The sequence below is a fragment of the Echinops telfairi genome, unplaced genomic scaffold (genome assembly GCF_000313985.2).
Source record: "Echinops telfairi isolate 266 unplaced genomic scaffold, ASM31398v2 ScPeMD7_4;HRSCAF=17, whole genome shotgun sequence".
Classification (NCBI taxonomy): domain Eukaryota; kingdom Metazoa; phylum Chordata; class Mammalia; order Afrosoricida; family Tenrecidae; genus Echinops; species Echinops telfairi.
The window spans coordinates 45366917-45384326 of NW_022103900.1; the positions used below are offsets into that span (position 1 = coordinate 45366917).

At 36.9% G+C, this 17410-nt stretch overlaps 1 protein-coding gene across 1 annotated transcript in view; it reads left to right on the top strand.

The window, feature by feature from the left end:
* Nucleotides 1-17410, top strand: part of LRP1B (LDL receptor related protein 1B) — a 1686774-nt gene that overhangs the window by 799747 nt on the left and 869617 nt on the right. The window contains exons 7-9 of the mRNA XM_045298375.1: nucleotides 4595-4766; nucleotides 8222-8365; nucleotides 12824-13060. Coding sequence (XP_045154310.1) covers nucleotides 4595-4766; nucleotides 8222-8365; nucleotides 12824-13060 — 553 coding nt within the window. The remainder of the gene's footprint in view (nucleotides 1-4594; nucleotides 4767-8221; nucleotides 8366-12823; nucleotides 13061-17410) is intronic.

The window sequence follows — 17410 nt, forward strand, 5'->3', positions numbered from 1 at the left end:
TCTTGAGACATGCCAAACATAAATTGCGCTTTAACTCCAATTCTTCTCGCATTTCATTGTATTTAGTTACTTTGCCTTCTCAGCTGCCCTGCTAAATATTTTCTCCAGGTCTTTGATTTGATCACTTCTTCCATTCACACTAGCGACTCTGTTTTCAAGGACAAGTTTAGAAGGCTCAACTACCATTCATTTGGATCTTTTCTTTCTATCCTCTGCTTTCCTTTTTTCATGTATGATGTCCTAGGTTAATGTTCAAATCATCAAAGCTATTTTGAGATGATCTCTAGGTTTAGTGGGGGATAAACTTAAGGTTTTATGTTGGCTTTTGCAGACTTGTTTTAATTTTGTTCAGCTCCAACTCCAGTTTGTATATGAGCGGTTGATCTGTGCTGCATGAGCCCTTGGCCTCATCTGACTGATGCTATTGAACCTCCCTCTTGTCTCTTACCACTGATGTAGGGAATTTGATTCTGTGTATTCCACCAAGTGAGGGCAATGCATATGTCACCATTTATATTGAAAAAAAATTTTTTGTAAGTATACATCATTGGTCTTACAAAATTCTATCCGTTTTTGCTACCACCTGTGGATCCTTCCCTGCTTCCAAGTTTCACAGGCTAAGCCCCATTAGTCATCAGTGTGTCTTGATTGCATGACTGATTAATTTCAGACTGCCGTGATGGTAAAATTTTTCACTTCTTCTCCTGGGCATTACTGCATAGTTCATAAATGTGTGTAATAGTCATATTAACGGGTCTTACCTGTAGGTACGTGATATTGTCTTATCACTCACAGTGCTGTGTGTCAAAATAGATCTTGAAATGTTTTCAGTGATGAGTGTAATGCCATTCCTCATTGATTCATAATTTTTGGCATTGGGAACATCTGATTCCAAATGGCCAATGCAGCTCTATTTTAGCTCATTGATGTTTAGAATTTTGATCTTCAAGGATTTCATTTTACTTCTTACAACTTTACAATTTCTTGCAGTAATACTTTATAGAGTGGAGGTTTTAGTTATTAATGTATGCGTGCAGGTGTTTCTTTCTGTTTTGTGGTATTACAAAACAGCCAGTGAAGGCTCCCAACGCTTTACTCCTTCCACAAGGTAAATGAAGGTCAACTGTACTTTGAGTAGAGAGCTCTTTCCCAGTCAGAGTTTTAATGCCTGCCTATCTGAAATGCTCTTCATGCAGCCCTCTATCAGCAGTGTTCTAGTATTCATAAGGCTTTCACCTCCACTCATCTGTCAGTTCCTGTGTTGCTGGGAGCCACACCACTAGAATGTGCATTTCAAGTACTAGCCCTGCTGTCATCTACAGTGAATTGCTTTGGGCAAAACTAAGGTCAGAAGGCTATGAACAAAGGACCTGGCTATCTACTACTAAAAATGTTGGCAATGACCTACTTACCAAAAGCTAATTTAACAAGTGCATTCCTGAGGAATGGAACTATGATTGTCTGCTCCATGTGGCATGGGAGATATTTTGTTAACAAAAGCAAATGCCTGCTTACAAAAACATCCTTATTACTTTAATGCTTTGGATTAACTTTGCCTTCTGATGCCTTAAAGTACGTAGTAGTTCTGTTAAAGTCATTGAGGTCAAAATTCTTCTCATTTCTTACTTTTTGTCCTTAATGAATCAACAATTTTTACAAATAGCTATTAGTAAGTACCCAACTAATATCATATATTTAAGTGGAACTAGGACTTTGTTACTGTTGCACTGTGTCACATTCACTTACATGGTTTTTATTCTATGGAACTGAAATATGGGGATCTCTTTCCTTTCCTATGTAATCATCCTCAATCTACCACTAAACCCATTACCGCTGAGTCAATTCTGTTTCACGTATATTCTGAATTCTCAAAGTTACCCCTTCTTACTAGTTTTAGTGCAATGTTTTCTCTTTCCTTAACAAATAATCGGATATACTAAGCTACATGGTTTAAAAATGGGCCCGATAATATAGGTGTCAATAAGAACTCATCACTTTCCTTTAACTGCCCTAGTCACCTTCATTGTTTGTTTGTTTTCGTTGCTGGAAGGTAGGGCTAGTTAATGAACATTCGATGAGTGAAACCTTGAAAAATCACGGTGAACATCCTTCCTGTACATGTGATTAAAAAGTGAAAATTGCCAATGTTGAAACAACAAAGAGAAGTTGAACAAAATTTCTTAATTTTACTGATTACTAAAAACAATTTTCAGTGTTTAAAATGTTAATGTCTATTTTTATTCTTGTGGCCTGTGTTTTCTTAGTTCCATGCACACACAATTAGTTGGATACAAATAATCCAACATAGATAGTATTTTTATGTATTTGGGCTGTAAAAAAAAAAAAAGACTTCCAAGTGCTTCTTGCTATGAGCACCATGCGTGACGCTTGCTGGTGGCATAGCGTCCAGCACCACAGGGACTCACACGTGCATTGTGGCGATCTGACAGATGAATGATAGATTTTAACATGAAGAACTCTCCCCGGCCTCCCCTTAACTACTATCACTCATTGCCGGGCTAGACTTGACATTTGATATGGGTCAAAAAGAGCACCTTCAATCCACTCTTTTTCCTTTAGTCACTTCTCATACAGGAGGAGCAAGGCTAATACACTTAAGTAATGCATAGCAAGGAAAATCAAATGAAATGTTTTGGCAAGATTCCAGAACTGCAGAATTGACAGATGTCAGGGAATTGGGGTCCCCAGCACCTGAACTTGTCCTTAGGAATGACTCTGCAATTGTGGGAAATAAGGCAGACAATGGGGCACCGGGGCATAGGGCCTCCTCATCCCTGTCAGGACTGAAAGAGTGAAGGCATTTTCCAGGGAGAATATATCATGAGCTTTATAGATCTTTCAAAAGGCAGACACATCATACAGCAGACATTACGTAGTCAACGGGTAATAGCATCAGCAGGTAGCATAATGAATCAGCAGTGAGGCGAGTCATCATCTTGACCTAGTGCTAGTGAACCCCTACTGCCCCTGGGCCCTCTTCAGGGGGTTCCTGCATTTTATGGTGGGTTCCCTTACCGACCAGGACTGCTCTTATCGACAGATCACCTCCGGCACATGAAACAGACTTACTGGTGAATGGTTCATCTTATATGGTAGCTCCTTAATGACAGTTCCTTTATGGGGGCTGTTGGAAGGACTGTGTTCAGTCAGAATAATGTGTATGAAGATTTACTTATGTCTCATAACCATGTGTGTCTTCCCCCACTGGAGGCGGATTTCCAGGCCCGTAATTATGAGCATCAAAGATTTAGCTGCGTTACAGGCTCATCCAGTCCCTCAGGTGCCACAGACAGGGTCTTCTAATTAACTTTGGTCTACAGATAAGTAAGTGTACAGTGAAAGCATGCATACTTTCTCAAGTTCTCCTAAGTACATATGTATCTATAAATATAAATACCCACTCCATATGTACAGTTAATATGTATAGGTGCATACTCATATATACATATATACGTGTGCATACACATATACATACACACACATATATTATATATCACAAAGCAATGACAAATGCTCTTTCATCAAATTCTCTACAGCAAATCAATTGACAGTTCCAAATACCCTGGACCAGACCATTTAAAATGAAATAAAATATGAAGAATGCCCAAAGGCCGTGCACCTAGCTTGTGATATTGAATTCAGAAAAATCAGTAACTCATTCTTTCTTTTCTTCTGATCTTCTGGAAGCCCTGTGTGACTCTAAGATTTCCATTCTCCTCCACAAACCCCAAGATCTCTGTCAGGCAATAGATTTAGATGGTTAGTTTTATTGCTATAAGTAGCAATAAAGCATCATCTTTCCGAAAGGAAGTATTCCCATTTTACATTATGCATACGCATTAGAAAGAATGCACTTTCTAAGTAAAACACTGATAATTTCCTTACTGTTATCACAAATGTATAATTGTATTACACACTGCTCTCCAGGCTGTAGTGAGTAGTGGTCTAAATGCAACTTTTCATAAAGATGGGGCTCGGTGCTTCTGGAACAGACCTCAAAGTTGAGTTCTTATAAGCAGAGCTACATCGCAGCCCACGACTACACGCACAAGTACTTCATAAAAACATCTAGAATTATTATTCATAAAAGAGTGTTCAGAAAATAATTTAGTTATAACTAGTGCTTAAAAAGTGGCTACTGGTTGTGTTTTCCTAGTGAAATGCAAAAAAAAGAATTCCACATACATTTAGCGCTTTTTAAAATCCATCGATTGTATAATTTTAACTTGTTCAAAGAAAAAATTGAATTATGGAATTACTAAATTCCTCCAAGGAAAATAAATGTTATGTTTTTGATACAACTACTATCATCATAAGGCTCTGCAGTGGTGCAGTCTGTTAAGCGTTGGACTGTTAATCCCACTGTGGCTGATCCAAACCCAACAACAAGCAGGAAGCTCTCTGAAACCCGAGGGAGCCGCCCTGCTCTGTCCTATAGGATCACTTTTTGTTGGAATCCACTTGATGGAAGCAGGGTTTTGCCCAAGAAAACAACAATCAGTCTTTCCTTAAAGTTCACATAATTGAAAATGAGTATAATTTAAACTGATAGTTATTTTTTTCCTCTTTGTAGGTCAGACATATGTATGGTATAACTGTGTTTGAAAACTATTTATATGCAACAAATGCTGATAATTATAATATCATAAGGATAAACCGATTTAATAGCACTGATATTCATTCATTAATTATGATGGAAAATGCACGAGGAATACGAATATATCAAAAAAGAACTCAACCAACAGGTAAGATGCAAGCCTTCTTTCAGCCTTCATTCTTAATGACAGATTGAATAGAAATATAGTCTTTGTGCTTTTGTGTGGTGTTAATATGGGAAAGTCATAAATGATCTGTTTTGATATCAAACGTGTACATATCTGCCTGATAAAAGGCAATAAATAGAGTTCCTTCCACAAGTCTAAGTGATAAATCGCTCAATTCCTAGTGAATCATTTCTACAACAATATAATAGCAATGATGGCTAGCTTTTGGTTTAGGAAGGAGCTTTCAGTCATGATGTATGTAGACAGGAACTCAAGTGCTAAGATTTTTTTTTTTCATTTTAGGGTACAGATTTAAAATAAGGTGTCTGTCTTGCAGTATTTTCCCAGTGTTTACAGCAATCATTAGGTTCTTCTGACTCAACTTTATGGTTGTTTTTTTATCACATTGCATTAAAAATATTTTAATGAGGACACTGCAATATTTCTAAATATCTCTGAAAACAAAACAAATTATATTTCACAATCACTTAGAGATACTGCTTTTGCAATACGGTCTACCTCCGTCATAGTTACAGGAATATAACATACAATGAGCACCATCTTAAATTTACATCCTCTATTTATGTCTCAAATTAAAACTAACCTAGTCTAGCAAAATCTTTAAATAGATCCAATTGAGTAAACATATTTTTAATATGTGTATAACAAATTCAACTTTGGAATTCAGTGGTTAATCTCATTTAAATTTGATATGAGGATATACTAGTTAATTAAAATTTATTGAGCATCTACTATTTACCAGGAATAATTCTACACAGACTGAGAAACAAGGTAATTAAACAGACACCTATTATTTTGCTTTATGAAATTTACATTTTAATGAAGAAAATAGAATACTTACGTTACCAATAATCAGTTGCCAGAGAGTCAACTTTGACTCCGGATGATTCCATTGATCTCAGAGTAGATCTGTCCTCCATAGGATTTCTAAAGGTTGACTTCTCAGAGGGATGGATCACCAGGTTTTTGTTTCAAGGAGTCTCTGGGAGAAATGGAACCCTCAACCCTATGGCTAGCATCAAGTACCTTAGCCATTTGTACCACGCAGTACTTCTTACATGCATTCACGCATACCTATGTGATTAAAGGAAGAAAACTAGTGAGGAATAATGAAAGGAAGAATAGCATTGGAGAGTAATAAGTATTATGGGGGAAAAAAGAAGGAAGCTGAGAAATGTTAAAGAAGGAGTGCAAAGTACAGCGACATTAGAGGAAGTCTAATTGAGGAGATGACATTAAAGGAAGATGATGTCATTAAAAGAAAGAAACATTTTTCTATTTAGAGAAAGAGCAGGTAAAGAAGAAAGCACACACAGAGGGCCTGAAGAATGGAAATGTCGAGATTAGTCAAGGAGGAGCAAGGGGACCTGTACTTTTAGCAAGACACAGAGAGGTCGGAAACTAGGTGAAGAAGTGAGAGATAGTAAGTAAGTGAGAGGACCCTATGCAATGTTGTCAAACATTTGTGTTTACTTTTAGTGAGGCTAGCAGTTCTTTGAGCTGATGAGTCTCATGATATGGTGGGCATTTTTTAAGATCTTCATGAGAACAGATTTTGGGATCGGTGTGGTAGGGTTAAAAAGGAAGGTGATTTGGATTAAACAGAATCATTACATGTGGTGTATCATGAGAGGAAGTAGTTAGATTTGAAGACAGAAACGACTTCCTGATGATGTGGTGGATAACCAAGAAGAAATCAGAGATATTGTCAATGTTTTGGCTGAAGCAACTTCAGTAAAGGAGTTCTCTTGAGCTAAGAATGAATTGGGGGAAGTTAAAATGAGCTTGATTTTTACAGATTACATCATATGTGTATTATAAATCCAAGTGAAACTTGGTGAGCAAGTGCAGACTGGAAATAGAAATTTGGGAGTCATTGTCAGCCAGGTGGCATGGTGAGGATATTTAGAGTCATGGGAACATGAAGCATTCCAAGTGACAGAGACAGGGGCACTCCCAAACAAGAAAATAAGGAGATGAGAAGGTACCAGAAAGATAGCTTCAAAAGCTTTATCAACTCAATAGCCCATTAAACTTAATAGTGCAGAACTGATTAGGATCTTACAAGAGTGATTTTAATGGGGCAATGGAGTGAAAATCTGAATAGAGCGAGTTTGAGAGAACCAAGAAAGAAAATAGTTGGAGAAAATGAGCAGAGATAACGATGAGAAGTATTGAAGGTGATAAGAGAAATGAGCAAGTTGAAGGATTGCTGTGGCAATTTGAGTGATAAGGTTTATTTTATTTTTCCAAGATGGGTGGGGGAGAATAAAAAATGTGTATGCTGATGGGAATAAATCAATCAATAGAGCAAAAGTGATGGTGAAAGTGAGAAAGTAAAATGCTGCTGAGTAGCTGAGAGATGTGAACCAGTCAATGACTCCCCGTTGTGGACATCACGGGCAGCACTCCGGTGGAAAAGAGTGAGTCAAAGTGTCACGAGCAACCATCTGCTCACTTAGAAGCTAGGACTGGAAGCATAAGGAGGTGCAATATTTGAAAGTGTACAATGTTTGAGAGAAGTGTAGCATGTTTATTATTGAGAGAAAATCGCCAGACCACTCATCGCAATTCCAAAGAAATGGTGATCTAAGATAAACAATGATAAGTAAGGCTAACATTCTGCTGGCATGATTTGATATTCAGACTTTTCCCGTTGACCTGGCTCTCATTTTAACATTCTATCTGTATTGTCCTTTTCTTTTCCTTCCTCGGACCTTCAATGCACGAAGCACCCTCTTCCTCTCCCACAACACGTGAACGAGTCTTCTTTTGACAATTGTGCACACACACACGCATACACATATATATTTCATTTATGCTAGAGTTCTTGCAATAGCAACAGACTTAAAACCATATGTATATATACACACATATAGTTATATATACTCTATGTGCATAATAGTGTATGCATATGTGTGTATCCATACGCACACAACATATTAGCATTTATCAACAGTGTAAAGATATTTGTTGAATTCAGTTCCTAGATGATGCATTGTATTAAAAAGAAAAAGAATTTGAAATGATAGGAATTCTCTATTAAACTACCTAAACAGATACTTTTACATTATATTTTACGATGGTCAGAAATGCATTATTTTTAAAAAATAGCAAAAGAGGCATATACCAAAAATTCATATGATTTCTTTTGCTTACATATGAACATTCTAAATTCATATACAAATATTTCCATTCTAAGAACATTTTAAAAATACATAGCATAATAGGATGTTGGTGAATCCCTTCCTCTTCTCTGATTTTATACTAGGTTCAATAGTGCTGTGATACTAAAGATTTGGGCATATAACATTTTACATGGATTCTTCTTGCACTATGAAAGTGTCAGCATACCGATGCATATAGTTACCTTATCTTCTGAGAACCTCAAGCGTGCTGTTTGTCCTTTGTTGCAGTCAGAAGCCAGGCATGTGAAGTGGATCCATACGGCATGCCAGGGGGATGTTCGCACATCTGTCTCCTGAGCAGCAGTTACAAAACACGGACCTGTCGCTGCAGGACAGGCTTCAACTTGGGAAGTGATGGCAGATCATGCAAAAGTACGTTGTTAAAATCGAACATTTCGCCAGCAGCTTCTGCTGCCAAAGAGGGTTTCTCACATTAATTAGCAGCAACAACATCAGTATTAACATGAAACGTCATCAGGTGTACTTTGCCAGAAAATATGTACCAGCCATTTTTTTTTCAAAATGATTTTTAATATTGTTTTGTGATAATGTGAATGGGAATGCAAACAATCTGTAGAGTCCATAAGTTTATGGATCTTAGGGAAGCATTCTTTAGGTGAGATTTCTACCGAGATTCTTCATTGAATCCCTTAAAGAAATGTTTCTGATGGATGATCTAGGGTCATTGGTTGAACCAGGTTTTCTCTATTTAAACCAAGATGCTGCTCTGTGTAGATGTGTTATTAGACCCAAATATAATTTGCATATTCTCATGCTTCCCTTTGAAGAGAGACATGAATTTTATAATTGAATTGCCGAGGTAACTGACCGAACAAACACACACCCACTGTGCTGAGTCTGAGCGACCTCCTCTGGTGGCCTTTGGAGACCATCACTGGGACGGGAGCAAAAAGCCCAGCCTTTCTCCCTGGACCAGTCTGTTGGCTTCACACTGCTGCCCTGCAGCTCGCAGAGCCACTGGGGCTCTGCTGTACCAATGACATTTCAATCTCTTTAATGTATTTATTGAAAAGATCCATTAGGCACATATACATCAGGCACATATTTGTTTTATTTTTTAATAGGCTAGAGTAGTTTAAACCTTGTTACTTAAATAAGCAATATATATATATCCAAGATATATGTATGGCCCTTAGAATATCAAAATTAGTTACGGTCTTCATAATGAAATCTGGAGTCCTGGTGGGGTAGTGGTTATGGGTTGGACTGTGCAGGGGGAGAGATACTGTGTTTCTTATTTTTTCTTGTTCACAAAGGTAAATTAAAGAAGACAGCTGATAAAAGAAAATGAAGTAATTTATCCATTAGAAACATAGCAGAGGCAGAAACTAAAAAATAAGTGAGAGAGAGGGGAGAGAGACAGAGACTTGAGCGAGTGCGTCTGATGTTTTTAGGTACTTACGCCAGAGCCCATACCCCACTCCAGTAAAGAGTGACAGTCTCAGAGACTCACTTCTACCCTGTCCTGTAGAGGTGCGACGGGCCAGCTTCTATTGGATGACAGTGACTTGAGTCCGTTGTGGGTGACATAGTGGCTTACGTGCTGGGAATCCACCTGGCATGGCAGTTCTAGGCTTTATATAGGATCGATGTGACTGAGAATCAGCTCCGTGGTAGTTGTGTCTACATACAGTTTTCAGTTGCCCCACTATTTGACGTACATGAAGACAAACTAGAAGAAACTTGACATTAAGTATTAAATAACAATCTATTACAACTAAAATAAAAGCAAAGGAAACAATACTGAAAAAATGTTTTACTTTCCTTATTTATATCACACACACAGTCATATTTAATTAATGAAGCAACAGGTTTACAAATTGCCAATCAAAACATCAATGAAAAATAAAAAATAGATGTAGCCAAGCACATATATGGTGAAACTAGCATTTCAAATAGAATTAGAAATAGACATCATTTTGAGTAGGCATATGGACATCCATAACAGCCAAATCCAACCCACTGCCCACACTCCATTCATCTCATAGCTCCATTTTACAAAGGTCCTGAGCTTATGAAACTTATGGGAGGAGATTGCCTCACCTTTCCAGGCAGAGTGGTTAGTGGGCTTGAACCTCTAATTAGGGGTTAACATAGCACCTCTTACTCAACAGTGCTACCAACGCTCCTTGGTAATATGAACAAAGGCAACAAAACTGATAACATTATTTGTTGAGGACATTCATTACAAATGCATTTATGAAAAACAGAAATTCAGAAAAATACAAATATTTCATAACAGGTATGTAGCATACCATGTACTACACATAGACACAACTATCAGGGTATTGGTTGGGAGAGGATGGATTTGGTGCATAAATGTGTTTTTCATTGTACTGCATATATTTTCAGAACTGTTCTAGATATATGGGATTTGTTTTTCTCTACATTTTTTTTTTTAGTACTTCTCTTTCTTTCTTTTTTTTGTTTCATGAGTCAGGAACAATCTCTTTCACAAATGGTAAGAATGGCCCAATGTACAACAGAATGAAATGCTCTGTGGTCCTGCACCATCCTCACAGATGTCACGTTCAAGCCCATTGTTGTAGCCACTGTGTCAATGCACTTATCAGTAAATATCAATACAATTGTGTTGTGCAGACACCTATAATCACTGAAGACACAAATACAAGCATTCTTTAGACATAACCAAACACCTTCCAGCATTGGATGGCTTTGAAGGCTTAAGGTCATTTCTTTCATGGGACAACTCAGTCAATTGGCAAAACATACTTTAAAAAAAACATGGTCGACATCCTTACAAAGGGAGTAGCTTCTGGATTTTTTTTTTTATATACTAAATTTTTTTGATATATTAAAAGATGATATACATGTTCATTTATATATGAGAGGCTCTGGTGGTGTAGTGATTACGAGTTGTGTTGCAATCCCCATGGTAAGCAGTTCAAAACCTCCAGCAGCTCCACTGGAGAAAGACTGGTCTTATTCCTGTAAACAGTGACAGTCTCAGAAATCCAAAGAGGTGGCTATGAGTCAGCATTGAGTATTCACTTATTTAAATTGAGTACTTAATAAGATTACTTTTAAAATAAAGATGATATAAAATAATAAGGCAAAAAGTGTTGCTACATCTGGTCCAATCCATGCATGCATAGATTTGTTACAAAACGCGATTACATGTCTCAGTAATCAGTGGATAGCTTTGTTTTAGTCTCATTAGGATGCATTAAAAAGATGTCCAATCAAACAGTGGCTTTCAGGGCAATCTGCTAAGTCAGGTAAACTCAAGACCCAGAGGTCAGTACAGAGGGTTATCACAACTGTGTCTTGGAGACCCTAAAGGGGCCATCTGGAGTATAGGAAGATCATGGAAGCTTATTTGGATTAAGTTGGAAGAAAATGGAAAACTACTTTGGGAAGAAATTGGCTAGGGAAGTTACACAAACTTTTCCACCTCTTTCATGACAATGTGCCTATTCATTCTTGGAGGATAGCAGGACTTCTCTGAGAATTTCATTAGCACCACTTACATTATCCACCCTGCAGCAGCTCTATGTTACTCCTTCATACTTCTATTTGTTTCCCAGCTCAGAGACCATTCACAGAGAACGTGATCTGAGTCCCTCTTGGATGCCCAACCGGTTGTTTGGATGTGCCATGAATGTGAGCATGTAGAATTACTTGGGAGAAATGGTTAGAGACATGGACAGGCCTTCTATAAAAGTGTGTAGACCTAGATGGGGAATATATTGAGAAACAATCAATTCATGTGCTATTCAATAAAGGTTCTATGATTTGTAGCAATCCTCTTTGACTACGATTTGTATTAAAAGTTAGGAATAAAGGCAATTGTTTCATTCTCTTCTATTTCTAAATTTTCTATGATGTAATTATGATAGGTTTACTAAGTGCAGTTGTCCAAACAAAGCTGACTCCTTTGTATTCTCACTTCATTGACAAAGCTCAGTTAATTTTCTCTCCAATATAAAATAAGTATTTAATTCAAATTTATACAATAAACCAAGCAGAAGATGCCTTAGGAATTAAAGATCATGCTATGTATTTTTCTGTAGAACCTGAAAGAGTACATTTATTTTGTATCTGTAGATAAAACTATCTTGCTTCTGGCATTTTTAACTCAAGACAGTTTTTTGTGTATGTGTTTTTATTTTTTAGTTTTTTGGTAGGGGCTGAGGGGTGGGATAAGAGTTGGCTTGATTATCAATTACAAGGAGACAGCATCAATCCCTAACATTCTAATGAAAATGTGAAGAAAAATGATACGCTGTTGATTCCATTTCTTGAAAGAATAAATCCTTTGTTTGGAGAACTGTAATAGATCCGCATGCACATCAGTGATGCTATTTAATTCTTTTTGTTTCTCTCTGACAGTCTGTAGATGTAAATGCTGGGAGTTGTGTTCTAAATTTTCTGACATTTTTAGCATTGTCAAATATAATTAATATTACAGTTAGTATCTTCATATTCTGTTAGACAAATTGTAATGGATTATAAATTTAAATGCGCCGGATGTTTTAATAGATGACCATTTTACCCAGTTGCAAGTTATCCAATGATCTGTCATGTTTTTGCTGTCTCAACAGTTACAGAGAAAAAGAATACTTTACTAAATATAACCTATTCACGGAAGTAATTTCTGTTTTAATTAAAGTTAGGCAATTAGCTAGTCTTCTTGCACTGAGATACATTTGGCATATTTTAGAGTTTAATTTTTGGTATTGAATTTTAAAAATGCTAATTATGCCAGTTAATTAAACAGTGGCATTATGCAGTGTAAAGAAGATTAGGCAGCATCAGTTGTTTATGTGTGTAATCTTTCTTGTGCAGGACCAAAGAATGAGTTGTTCCTCTTTTACGGGAAAGGCCGCCCAGGAATTGTTAGAGGAATGGACTTGAATGCCAAGATAGCGGATGAATACATGATCCCTATAGAAAATCTGGTCAACCCTCGTGCTTTAGATTTTCACGCGGAAACCAATTATGTCTACTTTGCGGATACGACGAGCTTTCTCATTGGCCGGCAGAAGATCGATGGCACAGACAGAGAAACCATCCTGAAAGATGGTAAGTGACACTGCGTGACAGTCACATCAAACTGCCCGGAGATCATGTCCTTGAAAAGGAAAAATCCAACACCTGCCAACCTAACTTTAACCCCAACCTCAGCTCCTCTTGCTGATTTAAATATATATGTTAATTTTTTCCACTATAATTATTTCTCCAAGTTTTTAATGTATCTTGGCAAGGGATGAAAGCTTCCATTATAAAATTGAACTTGCAGTTGTCCGTTGCAGTTTAAATCTTATAAAAGTTAAGTTGGACTATTAGCCATATTCTACTAAAATATAGACATATATTTAGAAAATCTATTTGATAAAATTCCACATTAGAATATTGGTTATATTCTAATCAAAAGCACTCAAAGAACCTTTATAGAATAATCAATGCTCCCAGTATCATCACGAATCTTGCGCGCTGTCTCCAAGTCTATAAATAATTAAAATGGAGTTCTTTAGGGCTGTCCTTGAAATATTAGTATCTTTAGAGAAGTTTAATTATATATACATATATAAATTATATATATAGTCAGCTTCATATTTAAGGGCTCAGAGTCAACCAATCACAGATCAAAATATTAGTGGAAAGGACAAAAGCAATTGAGTCATAAAATCAATCTCTCAAAGACTAAACGGAAAGCATAAAGTGCTGTTTACAAAGTTTTTACATTGTATTTGGTAATACACATAATCTAGGGATAATTTAAGGTTTATAATAGGATGGATAAAGGTTTTGTGTAAATACTGCACCATTTTATACAAGCAGCTTGACCATTTGTGGAAATTGATGTGGGGAGGACGGGATCCTGACACCAATCCCTCCCACTGAAAGCGACCACTATCTCGATTTTCGTTCACAGGAACACATGTCCCCAAGCATGCACACATATACCGTTATTCAATTCAATGTAATGTATAACAAATAGAAAATGTTTCATAATGAAACAAACCGATCTTTCACTGACTCATCTTCTCTAGCTGCCTTAACTGGTTCGGAGTCTCAGTTTCTTCATGATAGAACCTGGTGACTGCTTCACTATTTTAGAAACCTGTGAATGAGTGGGTTTCATTAATCGTGTGTTTTAGTACATGAAGGACACTGAAATAAGTATCTTAGGAGATAATCAATTGTGAGAATATAACACTGCACTGCTTTCAAGGAATTTAAAATCTCTCTTTGGAGAGAATTTAAGTTAGCAAAATATTAACGGCAACGCAGAGTTTTGGGGAGGAGGGGCGGTGGTGATGGTGTCTGGACCTTGGTGGTGTAGTGGTTTTGCAATGGACTTTGATGCAGAAGGTCAAAAGTTCAAATCCATGAGTCACTCTGTAGAGGAAACATGGGACTTTCTACACTTATAAACAATTAGTCTCAGAAACTCATAGAATCCTGTGGGGTCACTATGGGTCAGCATTGACTCAATGGCAGTGAGAAGGCTTTTTTTATAGTTTTATTAACATATAGTTCAGTTGTGTTAAGAGTTATATAATCATCACAGCAATCAGTTCCAGAACATTTTTTTCCCTTTCCTATTCCTGTTAGCTCCACCCTGTCCTGCAGCCTCCTCCTCCATGTCCCCAATGAGCATCTAATCCACTTACTCTCTATAGCTTCACTCATCCCGGACTTCAGATGCCCCCAAACAATCATAATAAAATAATAATTTTTAAGAACCAGAGGGGAAAAAGCAATCGAGAAAAAAATCAGTATGTATTAAAAACTAGAACAATTTTAAAATGGGTCAAAATGGAGATCAAATGATCAGGTATCACATTTTAAGATCATTATATCTACAATGATCAAATTTAAGGTATTCTCTGAGAGCAAGTCTATTTAAATCCCTCACCTCTCTCAGAAGGATTTATCAGAGGCTAAATCTCTGTAGGCACCAAACGGATTTTGGGCTCCCACCGTCAACCATTACCTTCTTCAAATCAGGTGTTCACAATTTAAGCTCTGATACTATTACCACCTTTGGATCTGGATTTTATTATTTATCAAGCGTAAATCACACAGGCAGTTGTGCTTTTTCTTTGTGACTTAGTTGACACCTCACTTAGATGGCTGCTGGTTCGAAGACAAGCCGTTAAGACCCCAAATGCTATTCATTTTTGTTAGTCAGGCACCGTCTGCATCCTTCACCACATTTTGCTGTTGCACCCATTCAGACTGAGATGTTTCTTAAGGGGCTCTGGAGGAGCTGTTGGGTAAACTTCAGACTGAGGCTGAAAGGCAGGCAGTTCACCCACCACCTGTTTGAGCTTATATGTTCCTATAAAGATTTACAGTCTGGAACCCCATGGTTGCTATGAGTTGGAATTGACTAGATGGTAGTGACTTTAATAATTGAAAAAATAAATGTCTTGATAGTTTTCTTTCTTTTCCTTTCCTTTATTTTTTTTAAAGTTCTTTTGCTGTGAGTTGGTATTCTACCTAGTAATCATAACTTTGATTACAATATTTATTCATGGTATTGATGGTTCTTCCCGTGCTACCACAGCTGTAATACACATGTGATGGCCAAGAAAAGCTATACAGGATTGCTTTGGTTAGCTATGAAGGTCTGAGGACATTTTGCACATTTTCACACCTCAAATGAGTTTAGATTTTTGATGCCTCAATATAAAGGGAAGGAGCCTTGGCGTTCCGTTGGATAAGCTAATCCAAAGATCAGCTGTTCAAAGGGAAGCTGAAGGCTTGTTGCCTCTGTAAATATCTACATCCTGAGTTCCTCAGTACTGAGTCACTTTGATTTGGAATCTACTCTATGGCAGTAGGTAAGTATCAAGGACAGCGTAATGTCCCTTTGTTAGCTTTTTGCTTACAAGTAAGGACAATTATATTAGACAGTATGATAGAATCTAAACATATCCAAGTGCAAGCCTGGATTTGTTAATGACAGCCCGTGAATTTTGCAATATGGAAATTTAACCTCAAATATAGTCTCTCATTTGCCTTGAGTCTCTACCATGCAATTTGACGACTAAGAGGTAATGTTAGTTGTGCTAATGGTTTTGTAAGATCAGCAGAGTTTCTGTGTCTAAACTTAAAACCAAACCAACCATCATTAAGGTGATTCTCAGAGTGACCCTGTAGGACAGAGATTTGCCTTCTGGGGTTTTTCCAAGCCTTTATATCTTTATGGAGCAAGCAGCCTTGTCTTTCTCCCATGTCGTGTCTAAGGATAAGAATATATTTTTATTGTTTCAATATCAAGACTGTAAAGATTCTGCTTCTCATAAATAGAAGTGTCTTCATTATAAATTCAGATATTTTATATGAATGAAAAATGTTTCTAAAAATGATTCAGTTCCATTCATTCTTTGATATTTGTGTTTCGTTTGTTTTCTCACCCAGAGATTCAGTGGATGCCTTCCAACTTTAAGATATACTATCAGCTCTATTTTTGGAATTTGGGGGTTAAAATATTAGTAGTTAAATAAGTAAGAAAGGAAAGTTACATATGTGTGATACATATATCTCAATAGCTATTTAAAACATCTGTGAAATAAACATGTATTATAGATTTAATAAAATCTGAGTTTTTAAGGGCAAAATGTTAATGTTCTATATTTTCTGTACTCCTGAAAAATATTTTTATATAAAATAATTACTCTATTACTTTTTGTTAAACATTAGAATTATTCATTTTTCCATTCAATATATATTCACAATTCCCTTTATAGTCTAGGTGCTATTCTATATTATGGGACAGATGCAGTAAAAAGGGAAAATTTTTATATTTATCTCACATCAAAAAGTAGGAGGCAGACAATACATAAATAATAACATACGTGTACACGTTTGCATAGTGCTCCATAGAAAATAAAAGAACTGTGATAACAAAGACTTAGTATGTTAGGCAGGGTTGATGAGAGAAACAATTCTAGAGACAATCAAATGTGTGTAAGAGAGAACATTATATTAAAAAGTAATTGTATAAAAAAAATCCCAGCCCAGTCAAGATCAAGTCTATAAGTCCGATTATATTAGCTCATATGTCTGATATAGGCCCATAAATTCCTCTTCAGACTCACATAGCACATGCAATGCTGCTGAATACAGGAAGAACTGGGTGGAAAATCTTATGGATTCAGTTACAGTGGAAGCATCTCCAGGGCTCTGGTTGGCATCAGTGTGGCTCCATGTGGCCTGTCAACAAGAAGGTCTAACATAGAGGGAGTGTGTGTCCGGCCTCCAGGGTAGACAAGAAGTCCCAGAATCCTCCTCAGAAGGCCACAGTCACAAGAAGGCATCAATCAGGCTGTGACCTGACTGGCAGGCTAGGCTCCACCCCTATCAACCACTTATCAAGTTCATATGAAGTTGCTTAACTACCACATTGATATTGAGATT